This window comes from Simochromis diagramma, unplaced genomic scaffold, assembly GCF_900408965.1.
Source record: "Simochromis diagramma unplaced genomic scaffold, fSimDia1.1 OVJJ01000216.1, whole genome shotgun sequence".
NCBI lineage: Eukaryota > Metazoa > Chordata > Actinopteri > Cichliformes > Cichlidae > Simochromis > Simochromis diagramma.
In genome coordinates, this window is record NW_024386883.1 from 6823623 (window position 1) to 6849123 (window position 25501).

The 25501-nt window shown below is 41.2% G+C and overlaps 1 protein-coding gene across 2 annotated transcripts; it reads right to left on the reverse strand.

Moving 5' to 3' along the window:
• Positions 1-1446: 1446 nt before the first annotated feature.
• Positions 1447-21747, reverse strand: ssh2b (slingshot protein phosphatase 2b). Of its 2 annotated transcripts, XM_040031940.1 has the most exons (15): positions 21479-21747; positions 17397-17440; positions 8302-8414; positions 8151-8215; positions 7935-8056; positions 7782-7847; positions 7629-7694; positions 7317-7511; positions 7121-7214; positions 6841-6969; positions 6519-6565; positions 6164-6310; positions 5872-6072; positions 4599-5631; positions 1447-4198 (listed from the first exon to the last, which is right to left on the reverse strand). In XM_040031940.1, exons 1-15 carry the CDS (start codon positions 21539-21541, stop codon positions 2903-2905), a joined length of 3681 nt encoding a protein of 1226 aa, XP_039887874.1. In that variant the 5' UTR covers positions 21542-21747; the 3' UTR covers positions 1447-2902. The 2 variants fall into 2 exon arrangements, with proteins under 2 accessions (XP_039887874.1, XP_039887873.1); XM_040031939.1 differs by lacking the exons at positions 17397-17440; positions 21479-21747 and adding an exon at positions 10297-14822.
• Positions 21748-25501: the final 3754 nt, after the last annotated feature.

Genomic DNA, 25501 nt, shown 5'->3' on the forward strand with positions numbered 1-25501 from the left:
TCTTCAAGCAGTGGTACAGGAAGAAGTCTGCATCCTTCAAGAAAAACATGATTTTCATGCAGGACAATGCTCCATCACACGCGTCCAAGTACTCCACAGCGTGGCCGGCAAGAAAGGGTATAAAAGAAGAAAAACTAATGACATGGCCTCCTTGTTCACCTGATCTGAACCCCATTGAGAACCTGTGGTCCATCATCAAATGTGAGATTTACAAGGAGGGAAAACAGTACACCTCTCTGAACAGTGTCTGGGAGGCTGTGGTTGCTGCTGCACGCAATGTTGATGGTGAACAGATCAAAACACTGACAGAATCCATGGATGGCAGGCTTTTGAGTGTCCTTGCAAAGAAAGGTGGCTATATTGGTCGCTGATTTGTTTTTGTTTTGTTTCTGAATGTCAGAAATGTATATTTGTGAATGTGGAGATGTTATATTGGTTTCACTGGTAAAAATAAATAATTGAAATGGGTATATATTTGTTTTTTGTTAAGTTGCCTAATAATTATGCACAGTAATAGTCACCTGCACACACAGATATCCCCCTAAAATAGCTAAAACTAAAAACAAACTAAAAACTACTTCCAAAAACATTCAGCTTTGATATTAATGAGTTTTTTGGGTTCATTGAGAACATGGTTGTTGTTCAATAATAAAATTATTCCTCAAAAATACAACTTGCCTAATAATTCTGCACTCCCTGTACATTTATGTAGACAAGCATGGTTGTTGGTGCCAGACGGAATAGTCTGAGCATTTCAGAAACTGTTGACCTACTGGGATTATCCCACACAACCGTCTCTAGAGTTTATAGAGAATCATCCAAAAACAGAGAAAATATCCAGCCATCAATGCCTTGTTGATGTCAAAGGTCAAATGAGAACGCCCAGAATATTTTAGGTCTGCAGAAGAGCATCTCTGAACATATGCTGACCTTGAAGCAGATGGAAAGGAAACAGGAAATGATCACAGAGAGTCACTTAAATTAGATGTTAGAAAAACATCACCTGGTCTGAGTTTCTTGATTTCTGCAGCAACATTTGGATGGTAGGTTCAGAATGAGGCATAAACAGCATGGAAGCATGAATCCAATCTGCCTTGTAAAACTGACTCAGGCTGCTGGTGTAATAGTGTGGGGGATATGTTCTTGGAACACTTTGGACCCTTTAGTACCAACTTAGCATCGTTTAAACACCACAGCCTACCTACTGTACTGTTGCCAGGTTCATTCATTTATGACCCATCTTCTGATAGCTGCTTCCAGCAGGATAATGAGTCATTAAAAAAAAAAAAAAATGCTGAAAAATGCTAAACGGTGTAGCTGACTAAGAGAAAAACAGGAAGAGTCATTTTTACATACATTCACAGTAAATGTGAATGTATGTAGAATGAAGCCAAATTAGTTTGTTCATTAAGAAAACGTGAGGGAAAGAATCACAGTAAGCCCGACTCTTAATTTCCATTGTTTAATGGTCACAGTTAAAGCACGTGATATAAAATAATATTTACACAGACAATACACACACACCCAACAGTTCCTACTACATAAGCATGCTCCCCCAAAGTAGCAAAACACTTAAAAAAAAAGCCACAATTAAAATTAAAAAGGGAGTAAAGTGCATGTATGACACACGTCTCTGTACAGACATTTCTGATAGGCTGCAGAGAAGCTTCACTTGCCAATCACAGGCACGCTCCTAAAAAGTTTACAAAAGACATAAAGATCCATTAAAATAAAATAAAAAGTGCACGCTCACTTGGTAAAGTTGTGCTACACAGTCTCACTCACACAGACACAAACCAGATCTAAAAAAAACAAACAAAAAACAGGGAGATCCTAAAATATCAACAGTCACAATATACAACCTTTACATCCCCAAAGAGAACATAGCCAAAAACTCACAAATATACACTCTGCCTTTAAACCCCAGCACCCTGACCTACTCTCTCTCACACAGTTAAACATAAACAAAACTCTAGTTTGTGTGGCATCTGGAGTGTGAGGAGAGACAGTTTACTGAGTGATGAAGTCAAACGTGTTTCTGATTGAGAAGTACATTCCAGGAACCCGGAGTCGGATGTTTGTGCAGGTCAGATTTGGTTGACTTACTGAGGTATTGTGTAGTTAAAACAAACTAAACAAAAAGCAGGCCTCTTCTCTTTTCATTATGCTCAAATAAACTGGTGAAAACCTGCGTATGCAGCTTACACTGAGGGAAGAGTCAGAGCTTCACGACTGACTTTCACTGGGATTATTCTGTCGCGACGAAGAGTCTCCGTCCAACGACTTTTATGCTCAGGACCAAATCAGCCGGTTTGACAAGCAGGTGTTGGTGTGATTTATTTATTTATATTCTTTTTTTTCTTTCTGCCAACATAGTTACCAGATTATACAAGAGGGACCGTTTTCTCCAGCATAAATGGCACATTTTTCTGAAGAGACGTCAAAGCATGAGAAGAGGGGAAACAGAGGCTACATTCCAGCTAACATTACGTTTGACAGCCAAAAATATCAAGTCGACTAAAGGAGAAACCAGCAACGATGTGATGAGTATGTGCACGCTTGGGTATTATTAACATTTCAAACATGTGACCCATGTACATCTCTGGATGACATTTTCTTTTCTTTTTTTGTTTTATCTTCTCAAAGTGTTTTATTTCAGTCTCAGTTAACTGGGACTGTCGTAGCCTTGCCGCTTTTCCTGTGCCGAGACCAGATTCCCATATCACGGATTTTTACAGAAGAGGGAAAAAAGAAACTACTAAACACATCCCTTAAGGCAAGAGGCGTCGGCTTGTTTTGCTAAATAAATCCAAAATATGCACTTGACTTTCGTTTCTGACGGGCACGTTATCTCTCTCTCTTTCTCTCATGCACACGTACACAGATGCACACCTGCTGAGGGTTACATGGTGTGGTAAAGGGTGCTAACAGTTCTCTTCTTAAGCCGCCTCAGCGGGTGAGTCCTTCCGTATTGCTGCCTTGTTGTCAGAAGTGTTGGCCCAGGTGAGTGCAGAGATTCTCGGCCAAAGTTTAAAGGCTTTCCACTGTGAGGATTCGGATTTGATGGTGCAGAGACTGCTGAGGTTTCTCCAGCTTTAGGAAGCCTCTGAGTGGTTGTCTCAAGGATCTCTGGCTGCTGGACAGTGGAGGAAGGAGAGTTGTGAACCCGCTGCTTCTTGGATTCGTCGCTGGCTGAATGGAGTGGGTGTTGTGCCGAGGGTGAAGCTACAGTGGAACGGCTAAGTTCCCAGTCACTCAAGTCATTGGCGAGCAGCTCCAAGCAGCCCAGTTTAGCCAGGGAGGCTGAGCGCTTCATCATGGATGGAGGGGTCAGCCCTGCCTGACGAATCCTGGCTTCCACCTCTTGAACCCTCTTCTGGATACTGCCACCTCGCTTCTGCGCCTGACCAAAACACCTGGCCTTGCACTTTCCAGCCATGCTCACCTGCTGCAGGAAGGCACCCAGCTCACACAAAGTCTCCCACGTCTCCCTCTTGAAAATGTCACTGTGGGGTCCTTCTGTGGGACAATCCCAGTCTGTGCCCGACTCGAGCTCAGTGACGCCCTCCAGACACAGGAAGTTCACAGACGCAAAGGGAGAATGGGGAGAGTGGTGGAAAGGAGAAGAGGTAGAGAGCAATCTAGTTTCAGCAGGCCGGAGTTTCTGTCCTTTTGTGCTTTTTTCGTTATCCCCAAGAGCCCCCATCGCAGCATGAGTGCCCTCACTTTCAGCTGGTCCAGACTTCCCATCCTCCTTTCCCTGATCCTTGTGCACCGTGTGAACTGCAGATGCCTGTGAGCAAATAGATGCATCGTGGGAAGTAGACAACGTTGCACAATGGATGCTGTGTGGACGCCGGTGAGAGTTGGAGGTACAGCCAGAGAGAGAAGGCGGTGAAGAAGAGAGAGGCGGGGTCTCATGCTCCTGTTTCATTCTTTGCTCCAGCTGCTGTGTAACACGTCGCACCGACCCTCGTGTCCAGTCACTGTAAAGACAAGCGGGGGCCTCCTCTTCCTCCTCTTTCAATTCTGTTTCTATATCCCCAGATTCCTTGTGTGCCAGAACAACACTATCTTCAATTTCCTGCTTCAACTTCCTCACATCCTGATCCTGGGGACCTTGAGGTTCAGTCTGGCTATCAGAGCCAAGAGGCGAAGTCTCTTTGGGCTTCAGGCCTGTGACCTGCACAGGCATTTTCTGGAAAAAAATAATAGATATAATATAAAAGACCATTAATTTAAAAGCACAATGAAAGCATTGCTACAATCACAATGTAATTGTGAGAGATGTGCCACCAGGTGGCGCAACATAGCTTAAGAACCAAAAACCATTCTGAATAAATCTGGTAAGATTGATAGGAACTGTTATGGGTTCAGTTCAGTCCCAAGTATCTTAAATATATATGTAAAAATATTTCATATTTTGTGAGTATCTCACACAAGAGCAGCCTGGAAACAGATCATAACATCCATACATGTGGCTACATTATACACAGCCAACCCGAGCCCACTGCCAGAGCACGGGTGGAGACTATATGCGGCCCAAATCTGGAAATGTTTAGAGTTGTCTGGGAAAGTTTGCTACAAGCATTGTTTACCTTTCTTTTCCCTTCATCCTTCCCCTCACTGGTGGAGACCTCCTGCAGTGGTGGCTGGTTTTCTTTGCCACAACTCTTCAGCTGGTGCGACTGCTGCGCTGCAGTACAGTGAGTTTTCCCATCTAGACTCATCCCCTTAAATTTTTCCCTGGCACTGAAAAAGTTGATGTGGTCTGCACTGTGGCCGAACACCAGCACATTTTCATGTGGAATGGCACTAGGATAAGTGATAAAATCGTTAGTGGACGGATGTTGGGCTGCCAAACTGTCCAAAGATGAGCCATATGTCTGTTGGGCACAGTCTGGGTTTTTGACAAGCGCTGGGGCAGAGAGGCAGTCGGGTCCAGCCTGCTTTGTGCTTGGGGTTTGTGTTGCGGTAGGCTCAGGCACTGACACAAGCACTGTTTTTACAGAAGGAGAACAGGACAACACCTGTGGCTTTAGAACTCCATCGGCTAGATTTGGAGATGGAGCAGGAGAGTGGGGGAGGTGGTGAAGGGAGGGAGGTGGATGAGGCTGGCCCACCAAAACACTTTGTGCAACAGTCACCTTATCGGTCTTTGGAGGCTCAGGCACCACAGTGGCGGCCCTTGGTTGAGAGACAGGAGGTAACATGGGCCGATTCCCAGAGTCATATACGCCATTGGACAGCGGAGGAGATAACAGAGACACAGAAGCAGCTGTGGAGTCAGAACAAGGACGGTCCTGCCGGCTGCTCCGACCTACAGCAGAACGAGATGCTTCAGCATGACCTGATTGAGCTGCCGCACCTTTAAAGGAAGAAGAGCTAAGCTGATTGGAATGGATGCCCGTATCTGGCTGACTAGTTGAGTGTGTTGCTTTGCTGCCAGTAGAACTTCCCAGTGATTCCAGCAGTTCTTTTACCGAGGGACCAGTTATGTTGCTGGCTTGGTTGTGGGGATCTGAGCGGCCCAGGCTGTGGGGCTGTGCGTAGGATTTGGAGAGTGGCTCGTGGTGTTCAGACAGATCGCTATCAGAGTGAGAACGCCACAGTTTGTTGTGCCTCTGCTTGCTGCGGAAGAAAGTGAAAATGAAGTAACATATCACTTCTCAGAATTCTTTGCATGAAATTGACAGAGGAATATTTTTGGGGTTTTTTTTGTTTGTTTTTTTTTACATTGTTTTATAAGATTTTGATAATGCACTTCTTTCTGCCAGTATCAATATTTGCATTACCATGGATGATGTCTCTGTGTGTGTGTGTGTGTGTGTGTGTGTGTGTGTGTGTGTGTGTGTGTGTGTGTGTGTGTACCTGGCCATGAGTATTCCCTGATACTCCTCCAACTGTCTCATAAAAGAGGGGTTGGGTTTGGTAACAGTTCGACGCTCTTTGACGTAATCAAAGGCTTTTTTCAAATCCCAGCCGTACTCCTTCATGGCATACGCTATCACTGTGGCCGCAGACCGGCTAATCCCCATTTTACAGTGCACCAGGCACTTGGACCCAGATTTCCTAGGGTAGATATTAAGAATGATTGTCATTCTCGATAGATCTCATTCCTCGCAGGAAAAAAAAAAGAGAGGATGAAACATCTCAAACTCACTTGGCTCTAGATATAAACTTGTAGGTGTCATTCCAATAGGCAAGCAGGTCAGTGGCCTCCTCATCATACACACGGATGTTGTGGTACTCAAAAACACCGGGAAAGAAGTTATCAATCTCCCTTGTTACATTCAGGATGTAATGAACTCTGAGTGACAGAAAGACATGAGCGAGAGGAAAGATGAGCCTTAGATGAGAGAGGGGTATGTAGGTATGTACTGATTTGTAAAACTGAGCTTGTTGGTATAACAGAATGAAGAACATTTAATTTCATCCTAATAAAGCAAGTTTTAGTTTTTTTGTTCCGAACAGTCAGTTTTGTTGTATTGGGGTTTTTTTCCCCCCTCCGTCCTTACCCACAGTTCTGTAACTCGTCCAGATTTGATGCATTCCACTCAGATCCCTGCAGGAAACAAAAAGGAATCCTCAGACTTGTTCAGCACCTTCCAATAAGCTTTTCATAATGCTGAAGTCCAGTGAGAAGAAATGATTGACATACAGTGAGTTCCCCAAACCCAACAACAGCAAAGTAACTTAAAACTGTGCTGAATTTAAAATTACACAACACTATCTTGCACTTTGTGAGAATCAGATCCGGGGATACAGGCGTGGGAGATCAGAAACATTTTATATTCTCTGCTGCTAAAAGCAACAGAGGTGTTTCAGAGGTTAACCTACCAAGAACACGTGGTCAAAGATCTCCGTAGGACTGTCCATCTGGCCCAGAATGACAATCATCTCATTGTCGATGAACTCCTTGAACTCTCGCAGATTGCATGTCATGTGCATTTCCAGCTCTGTTCGGATCTAAAGAACACATCCAGGACAGAAAGAGACACGTGCAGGCAAAATGTAAAGTCACACAACAATGACTAAAAAATAAATAAATAAATAAATAAAATAGCATGGCATTTTCCAAACATTTTCTTTGACTGGGAGATGCTCGAAGCAGACTCACCTCTTTGCAGGTGACATTCTCAAGATCTTTCTGCATCATGATTTCCCGCAAACTGGCTTTGATCTGACGCTCAGTCAGCTCTCTTTCTGTAGGTCTGTAGAAACATTATGATGGTGGAAGAATATATGAAATAAGTTCATGTCTATCGGTTTTCCACATAGAGAACATATCTGACAAACATCACTTGGCTACTTACACGTCAGAGAAGAGAACTGGAGAGTCGGCACGGTGTGACTGCACGTCCTGCATGGCGTTCCACTCGTTGATGCGGGTCTGGTCGGAGGAGACCCTGCTCTGATAGTAGCTGACCCAGGTGAGGAACAAGCTGCCTGGAAAGTAGTTATGACTACGGGCCACCTCGCAGGCTTTATGGAGTGACTGGAGGGCTGACCTGTCAGGAAAAAAAACCAAACAAAAAAAACATGACTTCTAAATAAAATGGGAAAAAACAGAAACCAGCGAACAATAAAAATATCCACAGCTGTACCAATTATCCAGTATGACTCACCACATGGCTTGCACAGAAACAGGCTTGAATACATGCACCCTGTTGTCAGTTGATACACTGAAACCCCTGTGAGCAGGAACAGAGGAAGTATAGCGAGTTAAAAATCTTAGCTATCTCATGTTTAACGTGTCCTGTGCTGAAGAATTTGCTTACCCGTCTCCATCTAGATGTATTAAGGTGTCGCTCCACAGGGGCAAAACCAGCCCAACAGAACACGAGCTGAGTGGGGAAAACAGTTTTCCTGTTATATCTTTAACCAGAACACCAAAACCAGCAGGTACCTAAAATCTTGTGTGTCACTCTCACCCATCTACAGGGCTAAAATCCATTCCTAGCACCACGCTCTCCTCCGTGTCCTGCCGACCATTGGTTGAGACCACCACCATGTAGCGGGTGATCTGAGCATGTGCGCTCTCCAAACGAACCGCCTAGAGAAGGAAAAAACAAAACAAAACGCAGTTTGTGACTTGACAGTTAAATAAAATCAGTGAGACTTTTATTTGTGTTTTTATGGGTACCCACCAGTTTGATGTTGTCCTCTGGTCTGAGGAGAGTAAACATTGTCTGTAGGTGCTGCTGGATATCTCCTGGCAAGATGAAAGTAACGCATACATGACGCAAGATGGCAAAAGTTAAACAGTCAGTGGCTGCTGAGGGGGAATTTTCACCTCACCTGCATGTTTGCTGCGCAGCTGGGAGAAACGGGAGGCAGACGAAGAAGAGGAGCCATTTCCTCGAGGCAAGAACAGAGCAGCGCCCTTAACGGTCAGGAAACTTTCACTGATGCTGCACAAAGACAGAAAAGATTGAACGGTGAGCAATATCCACCCACACATCTATCACAAAACTCATCCTTGGAAGACTTTACAGCTTTTACTGACTTTTTGTTAAGTTTCTCCAAGGTCCACTGACAGAAAGCGCAAAGAGCAGAACTTGAGACACTTTATTATTTTCAGACATTTTCAATAAAAATTCTAATTTGTAGCTTCTCAAATGTGTGGATTTTAAGCCAGTCTCCATCATTTGAAAAGTACATTATCCTGGAATGTTGCACAGAATGAAGCAACAGAAATCATTTTGGCTGATGGAAATTTATGACAAGCATTTTTTCATAAATTTATGTGAATTAATGAGTTATGTTGGTCTGAACTGTTACAGTGGTGACATACAGACATAAACACACTTGTTTCATTATGCTGATTTTTATTCCCCCAAATGTAAAAAAAGAAGAAAGAAAAACAAAAAGCGGAATATGAAGTACGGGTGATTTTGTAGTATTAAAGTTGAATGCATTTCAATAGTAGTTATTCAGTTCAATGCTTTCTTAGAAAACACTCATATTTTCCAAAACAACACAATAATGGGACAATTTCTGATTAAGATGGCAGTCCCAGCTAAGCTTCTTCGTGGTCTGAACAACAGACTTACGTAATGGACTTAAGATATCTGACGCCTGCCTATTATTCTGCTATTATTATAAGCAGTATTATTGTCATTATTATTATTACTACTACACACAGGCTTTGTCCCTCACAATGTGAGCTAGAAAGACAAAGTCTCATTGTCTTCTGTGATGATGAGTAAAAGCAAAATCACCAGTAACACCAGCGATCGCTGACTAATTTGTCACTCCATCTGGGCAGCAAGTTTAAATATAGGCTTGAGCTAAGGAAAGACCGTCAAAGACAGGAAGTCATGTTGTTGTTGTCTGCTGTGATGATGCGGGAGGAAAGGAAACAAAGGCAAAGAAGGATAAACCTGCAATGGACAGCAGTCATTACTGAAGTGACAATTATGGCAAACTAAGAAAACTTTCATGCAAGTTTCCAAGTTAGAAAAAGTGGATGTTAAGAGTCTCTGACACCCACGCTGACTTGCACACACCCAATTTTCTTCATGAGATGACGTACAGAACACTGGACAAATATCTGCGCGAGCATAGTGCATCCTAGTTAACTTTTTATATTGAAAAAAGCCATTGATCAACAAAAATCAAGAAGTGAATGCATTGGAATCACTGAAAACGCTGACAAATAAGTCCTTCTGTTGATGCACTGTGCTGCAGGCAGACCAAGAATATGTCAGAGGCAATACAATGCCAGAGAGGACAGAGGCTGACAGCTGGGCTTGCACACAGACTCACACAAGCAAATACTAGACAGATGTCTAACTCAAGTGCTAATGAAGTGTTTGTGCAAATTATATCTTGACATGCTTCTTCCAAGCCATAAATTTCCAATTAAATGCAAGTGTCGTTCCGTGGCTTTCACAATGAAGACAAAATAATCACATCCCCTGATTCTGCTGAAGGTACATCGTGTGCCTTGCTCTGCTGTGCCCCCCCTCAGGATGCATTTAAGGAACAGCTAAAGGTGGGTGGAGAGAAGTGCATCCTAGCAGATGAGTAAAAGCATCTGGCAGATATCTCAAAAAGGAAGCAAAGGGAAGGAAACCTGTTCCTGCAGCCACTCGTTCAGCTGCTGTGCTGCTATATCCTTCTTATGAAGTCATTAAGAGAAAAACCACATGTTCATACAGGTGCACACTAAGTCTATGCTGAAGTTTGGAGTAGACCATTAACATGGCACTGCAGGCAATATAATAATTCATGTAGTGTTATCGTTACTATAAGCAAGAAAAGCTCCGGACTGTGAGCACGGCAACTTACAGCTGATAAATTTCCACCTGAGAGATCACAGAGTTCTCGGTAAAATACGGTCTGATCTTCACCCCGCAGCAGGCGCAGAAGCAGCCGGCCGACGAGCTCCGCGGGGCGGTCACAACGCCGGGAGGCATCGCTGCTCCCGGAGTGCGGGCAGGGCGCGCGGAGACGACAGTCGACGATGTGCGAAGTAAAGTTGTGAAGACGCAGAAGCTCTGCTCTAAGACCACACGGTGCTTCGTTTTTGTTCAATTTTTTTTTTTTTTTAATCGCAGATTTAGAAAATTAGCTCTAAACCGACAGATTTCATAGAGCGGAACAATCTAATATTATAAAGCGACAAAGCACTAACATATTTTAGAGCGCCTGTGACAGAGCAGGTGCCTCAGAACATCTGATCCATGGTCTGCTGTTTGAAGTGTCTGCAGCAGGCTGCGGTAAATCCTGCCGCTGAGGGGGAGGAGACACACATGGTCCAATCCGTGACAACAGCAGTCTGAGGAAGACTACGAGGAATTATTGGAGACATGGTGAAAGTGTGCAAGAAAGACAGCCACAAGTACCCGGATAAAAGTGTTTAACTGTCAGAATGGCAGTCGGTGGCATTCCTATATGCTTTACAACAGCCTCGAGACGTCACTGAAATTCCTCACGCTGTTCCTGGGTCACCATGTTTTTCCACGTAACACGCAGAAGGAAGTGGCTGCTTTAAAATGATGCCTCATGCACATTTTAAAAACGCCAAATGTAAGAATAACAAATAATGACAATTTCCAGCTGTGTCAACATAACGAATAAGAGAGCTAGACGCTACATAAAAACTCTCCATAATTAAGACATTTTTTCTTTTTAAAATGTGGATGTGCCTATGTGTCTGGCTGACAGCCTGATTGGAAAACTAACCAAGCAATCCCAGAAAGCATTACTTTAGAGAGGCCCCCCCCCCCACACACACACACACACACTTTGAGCTGCTTATCAGCACCTTAACAACACCACAGTATTTTCTCATTTTCTCCACAATAACATCTGAGAGGAAATGTTTTTCTGTTCATAGGCTAGTACAATCTTTAACAGTAATGAATTTTTGCTTCTTCTTAAGGTAACAAACCCATAAAAATATGCAAATAATAAAGGGTAGAAAGCTTTTAAGCAAGGTTGATAGGTTCAATTGTTATATTAGACAGGGGTATTTCAAAATCAGTACACCCCTAGTTCTTATAACCATAACCTGACACTGAATGTGTATCCAGCAACAGCATGACAACAACAACAACAGAAAAAAAGAGATTGAGAAACCTGGAAGGAGATTTCAGGCTGCCTGTGAACTAAGTAGAAACTTGACCTTAGACTTGGTTGTGCTGCTTGTTGATCCCTTGTGGTTTCAATTACAAACTAAGGGTAACTATTTGGCCACCAGCTGACTGCCAGTTTATATCCCGGGATAAACAACTGCAGTGTGGTGTTTTTCCTCTTAGGTCGACCTGTGTCTCTGACCCAAGAGGCAACCGATGAACTGGGCTGATGAGCTCAATGAAGCTACAGATTTTGACCTCGTCTGAGAGATCCTTACAAAGAGAAAAGCGTTTATTTATTAGACTGCAGAGTCACATGTGGTTAAATGTATCACAGCGTGAACAATAAATGGTGTAACAGTACAGTCAAGCTTTAAGTAGATAAAGAATAAGCAGTGATATATAAAGCAGGAGAAGGGATGGGAAGTGGGATCCTTTTACAAATTGAATGAATTATTTTGTAACTTGTTTAAATTCAATTTGATCCAAAATTCATCTTAAGTCATGTTATATTGTAAAGCAATGATGTGACATCTGACTGCGTATCTAATCTTACCCATTTTCTATCACTCCTGGCAGTTGCAAACTGATAATGATGTGAAATTTTTGCAGACCTGAGTCACATGTGAGCGTTTTTTCCCCTGCCCAGTGGTCAGACTCAGAGATAATGAAGCAGGTGTGGTTTTCCTGAACATATCAATAAGGGAACTGATAAAGATCAGAGCTATAAGCAGAACAGATAATGATACAGGTATCTAAAAACTTACCAGTTTCTAAGCAGAGGCAGACACATGTTACAAACAATCACAGGGAGGCCTTCCTCATCAACTAATAACAGCTTAACCTGACGGCCACTTTTCCACTCTCCCTCTCATCTCCCTGTTGGCCTCTCACATCGACCCCTTCAAAATCCCTACCACCTCCCTCCTGACTTTAACCGGTGTTATTGATTAGGGAAAGATCTGTGGCATCTTCTTGTAAGGGCGCTGGAGGGATAGCTAAGAATAATCACGGGGTTGTTCATTCCCACCTTTGGGATTTACAGACTCTCAGCAACCCACATGTTTATGTGTGAGATGTTGAACCCATCTCTCAAGTTCCACCTGGCTATTCTCCCCCTTTGACTGCTGAAATTCAAACCATCCAATAGCAAGTGGCGAATGCCAGGATGTAGTTTTTACATGTAGACACCAGACACTCTGCTGCTCTCATGTTTCCAAACATGCAAACACAAGACAGTCACCTTAGTGATCGCAGCTTCACCTTGTGTATACATTCACACACCCAGACTTTACAGTATTTCTTTGAATCACACATAACCTGTTAAACATCTGCGATGAGCATCACACACCAACAAGAAGTCTAATAAATCAGCCTGTTAGCATGACTACAGTATATCTGAATTACACAAGAATGAATACAAATCTGTAGAGGCACACAAATGTATAAATGTAGCACAAATGGAAATGAGTCCCATTCAGACATATAATCCTTTGTTCCACTTTTCCCCTCCTCTGACTACAGAACTATGAGATTATAAGAGATCAGAAATACTCTCCGATTGTAGTCATAATAAATAACCTCTCTTTCTCCTAATTTCCCCTCTGCATGGTCCGCCAGTGATGTTGCTGCTTTTTGCTGATGTCACCAACTTGCTGATGTCACTGGCTTTAATCAGCAGCACTGCAGTGGGGCTTGCTTACGCAGGCAGGCGCGCTGCCTCACTGAAGCCTTATTCCAGTTTGAATGAATCTCACTACCTGTGTCAGAGATGAGCTCTGCTGCAGCTGCTGACTTGTACGGCGCAGCGGGCACAGACGTCAGCAGCGGGGAGGGGGGAAAAACGAACAGACTGCCTCTGAGACTTTGGGAACGTGAATTCAGTGGACAGGCTCAGCTTTAGTGAATGGCTGCTGGAATTGTGAATATGCAACATGCAGCTTGAACTTAAAGAAACAGTGAAATGAAAAATGCACACACAGCATCAGTTTATTTTTTCCTTTTGCTATACCCTACATGTGTGTTAATTTCTTTACTTTTGAAAATAATTCTCGTCTTTTACCTTCAACTAAAACACAGAAATATGACTTTAATAAGACTCGGCTAGCACTCATTAATAGTTACACTGATTTTTATACAATTAAATGATCTGACAGTGTGGGTGAAGGAGACATGGACAGCTGGGGAAAAAAATCTCTCTACAGATACTTAAAAGGTGTATTTAATAATCTAGCTTGGAAGCAATTTTAGAAACTGCCCTTACAGGAGCTCACTTTTATTTCAGATGCTGAAAATAGTCTTATTTCTGCAAAGATTTTAAAGCAAAACAACAAAGAAAAAAAAGAAAATGAACTCAAAGAACTCTTTCTTTATTACAGTATTCTTTGCCCAAACTAACAATCATACTGGGAACAGGCTCACTTATTCCTACACATCATGCCCTTTCTCATGACCTCTCTAGGATATATCAGAGACTGTGTATTTATGCAGCAGATTGAGGGCTTTCCGTTGGTCTGATGTATGAAATCAGCGACTGTGGAACTCATTAGTTTAAAATTGAATTTGTGAACAAGATTTGACAATTTAACTGAAGAAGATACAAAGTGGCAGTCATATCATTGCGTCAGTGAAAAAGACTGTTGCATACTAATGCCCTCACTCAAAGTCTCACGTAGGAGATACATTCCAAGTAAATCAAAGACAAAATGTTTGGTTTTTTATATATTAAAAAAATCCTGACACAAGCCACAAATTTTCTGCACTTTTTTGTGATACAGTTTATATGCAAGTTTCTCCATCTACCTTAAAACTTCTTGAGTCTGTATCACAGTGCATTGTGATTTACCACAGGTCATTTTTTTGCCTAACATTGTCTATTATATAAAAAGTTGGATTGTGCACCTTAGCTAATAGGAGAGAGCAGCATGTGTTTATTTAAAAAACTTTATTGCAAAGACTGTGGGCTTACCTCCACTCTGATTACATTCATTTAAACATAGTGCTAACACTGACAAGTCACAGGAGTTTTAAAACATTAGATGCACCTCCTATTCAAACTGAACTTGGGGAAAAAAGTGAAATTTAATACTTTTGCTGCCTTCAAATGAAACATCTACAAAAACAAAACTAAAAAGATCCACTCTCTAATTATCTGCAACACCCCTTGCACATGCTTTTCTTAATTTATGAACATGTATTCTTGCGTTTCTTCATTTTTGGATATGATATGATTTTTTTTTGTACACAAGGAATGAATAATAATAATAATTAGGGCTGCACGATTTTGCATAAAATGAGAATCACGATTTTTTGGCTTAGAATTGAGATCACGATTCTCTCACGATTTTCTTTTCCAATATAAATATTTATTGCACTTATTAACTGCACAGCAACTTCGTAACAGTTGAAACTGAACATAAAAACAATAAATAAACATAAAAACAACAAATGTCTCACGTTTTGTGTTGCCCGCAAAATGTTGTACTGCTTGAAATTCCGTCTCCACCGTTGTCGACACTGCATGTACAGAGCAGGTAGTGCAACAATAGAAAAATAGTTGCGGGACAGCACTGTGTAGCGTTTGTCTAGGGTGTTGATCATTTTCCTAAATCCCTCGTTTTGCAGTGTTGATGGGAGCCATATCTTTGGTCAAGTGATAAGTGATAGCCTCCGTAATTTCTTTGTGCCTGCGGAAGTTCGACAGGTATAGGGGAAGCGCTGTATAAGGTTCCCGTATTGATGTTTGGGCGGTGGACCGGACGGATTTCTCCTGTCACTTTCTTGTCATCCCTGACGTGCTCTCCGTTGTTTTATTCCCTGCTAATTTTAGCAATCACACGGCAACAGCTTCTGTATCACGTGGTATAAGGCTCCGCCCTTGTCATTTGTTGAGCAGGAAGAGTGAGCGCTTGTTTTCATGCAGAGTACGTCCCGGATCAAAATGCAGTACAATCGTCGTCGTCGTCTTTTTTTTTTTTTTTTTTTTTTTTAAATCGTTGTCATTTGGAAATGAGATCGCACATAAGTATGAATCGAGATCGCGATTTTCTAACGATTAATCGTGCAGCCCTACTAATAATCCTGTAACTGATAATATCATGTCATGATTATATCCATTCATTCCATTCATTCGCTTCCGTTTATCCTTTCCAGGGTCGCGGGGGGGGGGGGGGTGCTAGAGCCTATCCCAGCTGTCATAGGGCAAGAGGCGGGGTACACCCTGGACAGGTCGCCAGTCTGTCGCAGGGCTAACACATAGAGACACAAACAACCATTCGCACTCGCATTCACTCACAGATTCACACCTATGGGCAATTTAGATTGACCTATCCCCACTAACTGCATGTTTTTGGACTGTGGGAGGAAGCCGGGAATATCCGGAGAGAACCCACGCAAACACGGGGAGAACATGCAAACTCCACACAGAAAGACTGATGGTGGAATTGAACTCAGGACCTTCTTGCTGTGCTGCCCTGCTGATTATATCCAATAAACAAGTATTACGAAATCTGCATTGGTATCAGCTCCAAAAAGAAGTTTAAGACTTTCAGTTTTAGTGACCTACAACCCAGAGCAAATGATCTGCCTATGAATACAAATAAAGCTTAACCAAATTTTAACATCTAATAACAGCTCAGAGGTCAAACAACTACTATATCAAATATATCATCTTGGCCCAGAACATCCCCGCTTATAACGCGCCCAAACCTGTAATCGAGCTGTGAACTGGGCATTAAAAACACCACAGGCGTTCCCCTCTGGGGGACAATATCACAAAGCTTCACAATGATAATAAAAAAAGAGCTTTGTCTTGACTTCAAAGTAACCTCAAAGTAAGGCTATTCATTCAGCTTCACCTTTTTTTTTTTTTTTTTTTTTAAATATGCTGCACTGGAAAATATGTGTAGGCATGGTAATGTAAAACAACATGCATCACAGGATCCCTGATTTCCATTAAAATATCACACTTATCCAGTTGTGTAAAGAATAAAAGAGCGAAAAATAATAACATTCATTTTAGGAGCTAACTCGGAGTGATATTCGATCATGTACCTGTCTCTGTGCACACAAACATGCACACAGCAAGCACAGATTTCAGTCGCAGCTGCACAAACACAGACAAATCTCAGCTGGATGATGAAGAGCTCCGATGACCAAACAGACACAGAGACTTTGGGAGTGGTTACCAATCTGCCCGTGGATCAACAGTGCAGTTCCCCTGACCCACATAGCAAGTTACTCACAGAGATACTGCTGCCCTCTAATGGGCTGTCTGCAAGCCACTGTTTATTATCTCATTCAGTGCGTGATTTCAAGATTATTAAAGGGCCAAACATAACAGAGGAGACCTAAAAGTGTTCAGTGGCAGAACAAATAAACACAACGGGCAGTGGAAGGAAGTAGCCAATTATCAGGGGACGAAAACCAGTTGCAAGTGTGGCTGAATGAAACTGGATTAACCAGAATTCCAACTCTTAAGTAATAAGGGACAGCAGTGGATGTGATGAGATGATGACACAGTACAGGAGCCCTTTTTCAAGTCACAGCAGTATAGAAAGGCAGTCCTGCAGCATCAGACACATTTTATGATTATTTATTATCTGGGTATTTGGGAAAAGCCTTTTTTTCCTCCCACTTTGTGCGGATCAGGTCAGATCAGGTGAGAGGTCATGGGTAACAACCTAACATGCCCCGTGTTATGAACTGGCTTTTTTTGAGACTGAGAACATACATATCCAGTGGATTTCTGGTCCAGTGAACCAAATGCTTTCAAGTTTAACACACAGAGCTCAATGTGTGTCAGTATCTTACCTCCTCGGCTGAGAGCGGCGGTCATCCTCCCCGCTACCTGACTCCTGGGGAGATAAAATAAGAAAAATACATTTGAGAACAAGAGAAATGCAACAGCACAACATTACAAAGTCAACATATAAGAGTGCAGTCAGAGCCAATATCAGCAGTGTCAACTCTTCTTCTTTTCTAAATAAGGAAATAATATTTTATACACCGAATTGCCAAAAAGCATCCAATCCACAATTTTGCACAAAAACATAATTTTGGCATTGTTATATTAGATTCCCAACTTCTAAAAGAAAAGTGCCATTTAAAAAAAAAAAAAAAAAAAAAAAAGAAATCACAGGAAAGCCCATCTTTAAATAGAGAAAACGTCACCATAAACAAATTTAGTAAAAACTCAAATGAGCTCTCAATTCATGCAAACAAAAGGTAAACGAGAACAGAAAGGAAATCCCACTGTCCTATTTTGGGTAACAAAGACTAACTTGCATATTTCCATGTTCACACACACATTAAAAGCACAAGCATCCAGCTTAACATTCAACACTGCCTGACCTGACAGACACGAGACACGAGACAGAGACAGAGACAGAGAGAGAGAGAGAGAGAGAGAGAGCTTTAACTCAATTTACACACTCTCCAGGAAAATGACCTCAGTCTGTTTTTAAGGTGTGGCTGGACAGGGAATAACACAATCTCTCTGTCTCTCTCAGCTCACATACACGAACACGAAGACACGAAGAGACAAAAAGAAACATTTAAATCCGAAAGTTGTGGAAAACAAAAATGTGCCAAACGTGGATGCTAAGGCTCAGTGGCTGATAAAATACCTGGCCCTTATCTTGTAATGCTTGTACTTATCTTGTTTACACCCTGTGTGAGCTTAACTAGCCTTTAATGACATTAACATCACACAAAAGTAGATTAAAGGTATATATATTTTAATAATAATAAACACATACAGGGCTACTTCAGGGGGTCTAGCCTGATTGGAGATCACAAAAAAAATTAATACAGCCAGTAGATAATTTATGCAGTGTCAGTGTGAGAAGGAAGTATAGAACTGTAAAGTTTGGTTCAAGTTATCATATACTGCCAGGTCTTGTGACACTGCTGTGGATCCAGTTAAGTGCAATAACTGCAAAAGGTGGTTCCCAGCTCCTTTAAGCCACAGTGTCCAAAGCAGATTTCCATTGTGGGCTTTCAGAATCAAGATATTTAAAACAGATCCTGTGCAATTAAAAGCAACTCATGTAAACAACCTGATGCTGGAGTAATGGTGTCACAGAAAGTTTCTGCTCCACACGATTCTTTCTTGGTACAGTTTCACTAAGAAACTATTGGTTGGATTGCTAGATGGTGTGCTAGACAACAAAGCGACATAATTAGAACCTCGCTAACTCTTAGTGCTGAACATTTGAGTAATTGGCCTTTTGGAAACGATACTATTAAAATATCTACTGCTGCAAAGATTACAATCATACTGATTTTATTGAGAAACTTTAAAAATTCAAAGCACCTAGTTGTACATGTTATTGAAAACTGAGAACAGGTTAGGGCAGGGGTGCCAAAAATAAGGCCCAGGAGCCTAAACTGGCCCAGCAAAGACTCTAAAATGGTCCACTGGACGGCTTTGGAAAAAGTGAAGGAGGGCAAAATCTTTGAACTTTAAAGTGTATTTTGAGTTTTTCCAGCTTTCTCTTCTACGGCTATTCATCCTACACCAAAGTAATTAATTAACAGATAAACAACTAAACAAAAAAATGTTCCTGTATGCAAAATGTTTTTTTATAAGTCAGCACCTGAACTACATTTATTTTCTAAAATTTAATCTCAAAGAGACCTGGGATGTATAAACACTGATAAAACCTGTTGAAACTCAGGTACTAAATGTGTAGTTAAACTTCTTTACATTGACAAAAAGGGGAATTTAATTCTATGGTTGTATGTCACCTTTGATGTAAAATGAGCTTGACATAACGGAGTATGCAGCAGGAGGGGAAAAATGCATTGATGCATTTGTAATATCAACTTTAGTACAGCAGATTAGACAAAGTTTCTGTTACTGTTCTTTGTCCTACAGTACGATATGACATCTAGTGTTTGTTTAGATTGGAAAACACACAGACTTTGCATATTTTGCATATGTATGAAAATGATTGATTTTTTTTCCAAAGCTTATGGAAATGTCAAGCCTGAACATGCGGTCTGGGCAGGGATCTGCATGTCCAGAGATCAGTCTGTGCTTACGTGTTACAGCCAAGATTATCACAATGCAAAAGTGCTTCTACCCTAAAATGAACATGTGTGTATGTGTGTGCTCTGCCTGTAAACGCAGCGAGCAGATACATTCACTCCACATAGGGTTCAAGCTAATATAAAGGGAGGAAGAGTGCTAGTAGACATGTCGCACACAGACAGACGCGTCACATCCCCCCCCCCCCCCCCCCTCCACGCACACACACTCACACACACGGGGAGGGAAAAAAAAAAAAAAAAAAGCACAGGAAGCCGTAAGTGTCTGTACAATTTGCTACCAAAATATGTATGTGGCTTACAACTTGATAGCACATTTCCACTACAAAAAGCTTCATACACTTCACAACCCCTGCCCTATTTACCTTCCTAAAAAATCACACATGCTTACTTTTACAGCACACACTCATTCCTCAATTCACCATCACTTCTTGAAAGACAGACACTTTAGCAGACAAGACTCCTTGCTACTTGTTGCTCAGTGATAAGACATAAAAGCTCCTTCAACTACATTTCATCCTGGATGACAAATTACCTAAGAAATATGTGTACATAGCACAAAGGTTATCATTATGCCTACTCACAGAACCTGTTTGCTCTGAGCTATAAGGTAAAGGGTCCCTCTAAAGAAATTCCATGACTGACAAAGTTTGTGGAAAAATAGCTTGATTGTAGTTGAGATTTGGGGCAAAGCTGGGAGGAGGGGAAAAAAAAAATACACAGTTCATCTAATCTTCTCCTGGGTCCAAGTAGCAAGTTAACAAGGGAAATTGCTTTCCCCTACTGTGCTCCGTCTTGGAGTAAGCACACACTCTGAATCTACGTTAAAGGCTGTACAGTAAGCCAAGGAATTCACCTTAATGTGTAATTTAATCCGTAAACACTATATGACAATGCAACATACACTGGGAAGTTAATATAGGTCAACTTTTTCACATAATGTCAATAAAACACACACACAGAAGTGTGAAACAGATAACATTTTAATGGTAAACAGAGTGTGCTTGTATATTACTTCCTTTGTTTCTGCCTGTCTGATGGGGTTCCCTGTTTCTGTAGAAACCAGACAAGCAAAGGGAGTAGCAACAGGAAAACCACCTGCTCCTCTGCTTTGCATTGGGTACACTCCTGCCTTCAGTAAACGCACACACACACAAGCAGACAGACAGACAGGAAGAGAGAGGCAGACACATAGAAGGCATTCAGACAGAGAGACAGTCTGGGTACGTGACAGACCCGCAGAGAAAAAGAAAAGACGCGTCCACAGCCTCGTTTACATACAAGGCAGGACACTGCACCAGTGTTGTAAGAATAAATACCTGCACTCACGCGTGTCACTTGACAAATACCAACGCGACTACTTCACGTATTTAAAGTTATGCAGGTAAAAACCATTACATAATAACAGACATGACTTGTTGTCACACCATCGCTGAAAGTTTCTCTATTCTGGATACTGTAAAAGCAACTAACTGCCAGTTGAGCGTTTACAGTACCGGAAATGTACATACAATGAGCATATAAGCAGCGGTGTGCATTAAAACAAAAGGTGCTGTCATTTTCTTTCAAGTTAACCCTTTTATTGTATATAAGAAGAAATAAGATATTTTCAGGTTAACTTAGCAGCTAGTAGCGACTAATACTGTAACTGAAAATGATGGGTAGCTATATGTCACGCATGCGCAGCAGCACAAAGGCAAGGCAGTTGGGTCACAGTGAGCAGCCGACAAAAAAAGACAGCCAAAAATGAAGCCTCAAGTCGCCCTCCGTATCGAGGAGATGTTAGTTTGGTAGAGGCCGTAGAAGGAGTAGAGGAGGCTTCAGGGAAAAGCGGTTCTTACCGAAACGCAGGGGCTGGAGCTGGTGCTGGGGGTCGGTGAACGCTGCACGGTAACCAGCGCCATTCAGCGACCGGGAAGCGGACACCTGAGAGGAAGCGACGGCGGAGACACGAGCATAATTGTGTTGTGAGGGCGAAAGCCCAGTTGAACCTGACTTTTTGATCTTCTCTCCTTTAACCCCCCTCCTTCTCTTTCCCTGTGATCGTACACTGTTTGACTACTCCCCGGCTGTTTCCTCTGTAAGCGCCACCTGCGCATGCGCAACTACCCTTAGCTTGTCAATCCCGATTAACCGTGTGTGTGCTGGAGATAAACAAAGCACTTATGAGGAGTGTCTACAGAGAAGCAATACTACTTCTTAAGAGGTCATTTATTTGAATAGAAGTGTAAATGCACCATTATGTAAACCGCATACAACAATTGCATTACAAGGTTTAAGCCTACAATCGAATAGAATAGAATAGAATAGAATAGAATAGAACAGAAAGCCTACATTGTTATTGCAATTCAATTACAAAGAGATTGGGAGTGCCACTCCACCTTGATGAAACAAGGTTGAAGCTAAAGGAAAGCAAACTACAAGACTATATAATAAGTATGTATATAAATAACATAAAATTAATAGAATATTTTAAGGGTTTTATTGTGTGACAGTGTGTGCGAGTGTGTACTGTGATTGTTCACTTTGCATGTTGGTTGAGAGTGGTAATGGCCTTAGGGTACAAACTGTTTCCACAACTGTTAGTCTGAGATTTAGTGACCTGTAGCGTCTGCCTGAGGACAGAAAGTCAAACCAGTGGTGGCAGGGTGAAAGGAGGCTTTTACAATGTTTTGGGCAGTGGAAACTAAGCAGTCAGCATACTATACTGTGTGGCTTTTCCTTGAAACTATTCACACAGACTACTACTTTAGGACTGTTGTAGTTAAACTAATGAAGCTTGAGGACAAATATATCCTAATACTCTGTAGGAGGCATGCTGCTTTAATTTTAAATAGATTGTATCTTTAATATTTTAAATATAGCAGCAAAAGACATTAATATTGATAGATGTATAATGATCTCAAAGTGCTTCTTAATGCGGTTTATTGATTTAAGAGAGTTTATTTGCATAAAATACTTTTATACATATGCTGCTGTCAGTTTAATTAATTTACAATGATCTGAGACCAAAGACTTTACCAAATCCACTTTCGTAAATTGCTCTCAAATCTGAAAAGCAAGACTAAATTGGAAAAACCTTTGTAGAAAATGGCTAAAGAGAATTAGTCTAAACCTGTTGTACTCATGCTTAAGGCTGGGGAAAAGAAAAAAATGGGGCACCTTCCTGTAGTCTACCAGCCAGCAGTCATATGATATTTTGTAAGCATACGCAAGTAGCTTCCTGTCCAAACCTGTACAGCTACACTGTTATCTTTGTTGCCTGAGGGCACAGATCAAGGATAACAGGAACCTGTCAAAAACCACAGACGTAAATATATTAAATGTGTGTCATCATCAGCAAGTGTAACACAGCCCAGAGACCAGCACGTGGAGGTATGCACAGATTCATCATGCCAGGACTACTACTGCCATTACCTGTTGTGAAATCTGGTTTCACTCTCTCCATTCGTCTGCACAGACTTAATTGTTAAAAATCAAAAACGAAGGCATTAAACAATAATTCACTGTATTTCCTTGAAGGCACTGGTAGTTCCTTTTCCCCCTATTTTCTCTGTTGCACAAAAAGCAAAAATGTTTCTTTTAGTCACCGATATCCACATATCTTAGCCCTACTACGTGAATGTTACTTAAAGCACTTCTTCTGGCCTTATGTAAACCTACATGTCCATTTAACCAGCACTGCATAGTTCATTTGATCGCCATATAGTCCGTTCATCTATCAGGCAGGTTTGGTCGTGAATCGCAAGGATTAGCAGTAAGGCCACAGGGGAGATGAGATGCAGATTACGGAAGAGATAATGGTGTTTGGATTTAGAGTCACTCAGATGAGGCGGCTGGGACTGAAAGCTACAGCTTTAATCACAGGTGAGCCGTGCGCTCTTTGATCTTATTTAATGGAATGAATTAACGTACAGGTTTAGAAGAGAGCATTTGACAAAACAAATCAAATTAAAATAAATGAAAGGTGTTTGAGATTTATCAGCACTTGATTTCTCAACAGTTAAAAACTCATCTATTTAAGGAGCACTTTGAGCAATGTGAGGCGTCCCTATGGGCCTCCCATTGTTTTTAATAATAAATGACTACTTTCATGCTATTGCACTTTGTTGATGTTCGGTCACAAATTTCAGTACACTTTGGTTTTTGGTCATTGTGGTGATTTATTGTAGAATTTGTTTCCACTTTGGAGGTAAGGAACCTTTAATGAATCAACTCTAGGGAGGTGAAGGAGCTGTACCAATACAGAAAATATTAAAGCCCAGTTCTGTAAATTAGGTTTTTAAAAAAATATATTTTTCTGCTGCCTAAACTATTAACTAAGCACATGATCAGTTGTGGCCATCTTCCTGATGTACTCATGGATGTTTGTTGTTTCATCCTGGATATGACACTCACTAGTCCTCGGCCTCCTTCTGTCCGCTTTGCAAGCAGCCTCAGGGTGCTGGATTTGGGGTGAAATCATGTATGGTAAGGGGCTTACTAGTTTGTAAATATTTTCACAAATTAGGATATTGTAATAATTATATTTAAATTTTACAATTGTAATGCATTGTAATGACTGACTTTTTGTAGAAAAGTCAGCCATTCATGTTTTAGTGACGGTCATGGCAAATGAAAATTTAGCAGTGGTAGATAAAACATAAATACTATACTTAAATACCAATATCGTGTGCTTTACTATTACAGTGCCACATCTCAGAGGCACATATTACATTTGCTGCTAAGCTTTAATTAGCCTACAAGTTACTTTTCAGATCACAATTTGTAGTGCCATTTGAAATCATTGAAAAAACAAGCATTTCAAACTTGCTTATGATGAATTTTAGTAATAAACTAGGCCTTGAGGGTCAGCTGTTCTCGGAAATTCTCAGACTTTATCGGTTGCTAAGTTGAAAACATTTTTGAGCTTGTCACTTTGTGGTTCTCACATGGTAGCTATACTTACACATGTGACAGTACCAAACCAGCAGAAGTAGCGATAATAAACTCAGCTTCAGTAAAATGCTGGGTACATACTAATGCAGCATATTATATGCAGTATAGAATACAAGTGGATACTTACACTTACAAACTCCATTTTGCTGCACATGCACTTTATGTATATAACAGCAGCAGCAGAATTAGTAGGCTAACTTGTTTTATTTGCAACATGTCAGTAACATAACTGAATATAAAAAGAGCATCTTACAGAGGCAGAATTTCAAAGTGGTAAAGCTGGGCAGAGCTTGGTTGAATGTGGCATGTTGTATAAAAGCGCTATGAGTCAAGCTAAGAATCAGTCCATTTACCATGAATAAAAACCAGATCCTATATCACACAAGAGTGGGACAAAATTCATCTCCCAAAAGATCTCCTCAGTTCCCAAGATGGGTTTATTTTGCACAGTCACTGTACATGTACATACCACTACCTCTCCACTACAGCTGCTACAATATTTATAGTAAACTGTACTGATTTATTCTTTTCTTATTTTAAATAAATATATATTTTCTTTATTTATATAGTTCATCTTATTGTTATCCAAGTGTTTCTTGTGTGCAATTTTACCTTTCTATGTGCAATATTGAGGGGGCTCTGAGCCTAAGAATTTAACTGCTGGTAGTAATGTGCCATTGATACCTTTATATGACAAATAAACGACTTGAAAATCTGAAAGTTGAACTTGAAACTTGGATGCTATATAAACATGGCCCTGTCCCTGTGGCTACAGTCAAATTCAAGGTGACATTTTTTTTTTCCTTAAAATGATTATTTTTTTCAGTTTAAACATTTGACACATGTTCTATGTACACGAGTTGTAATAATAGCTTATATGAGCGTCAGTATTACCGAATTATGTATTACCTGTCCAGGTAAGCAAG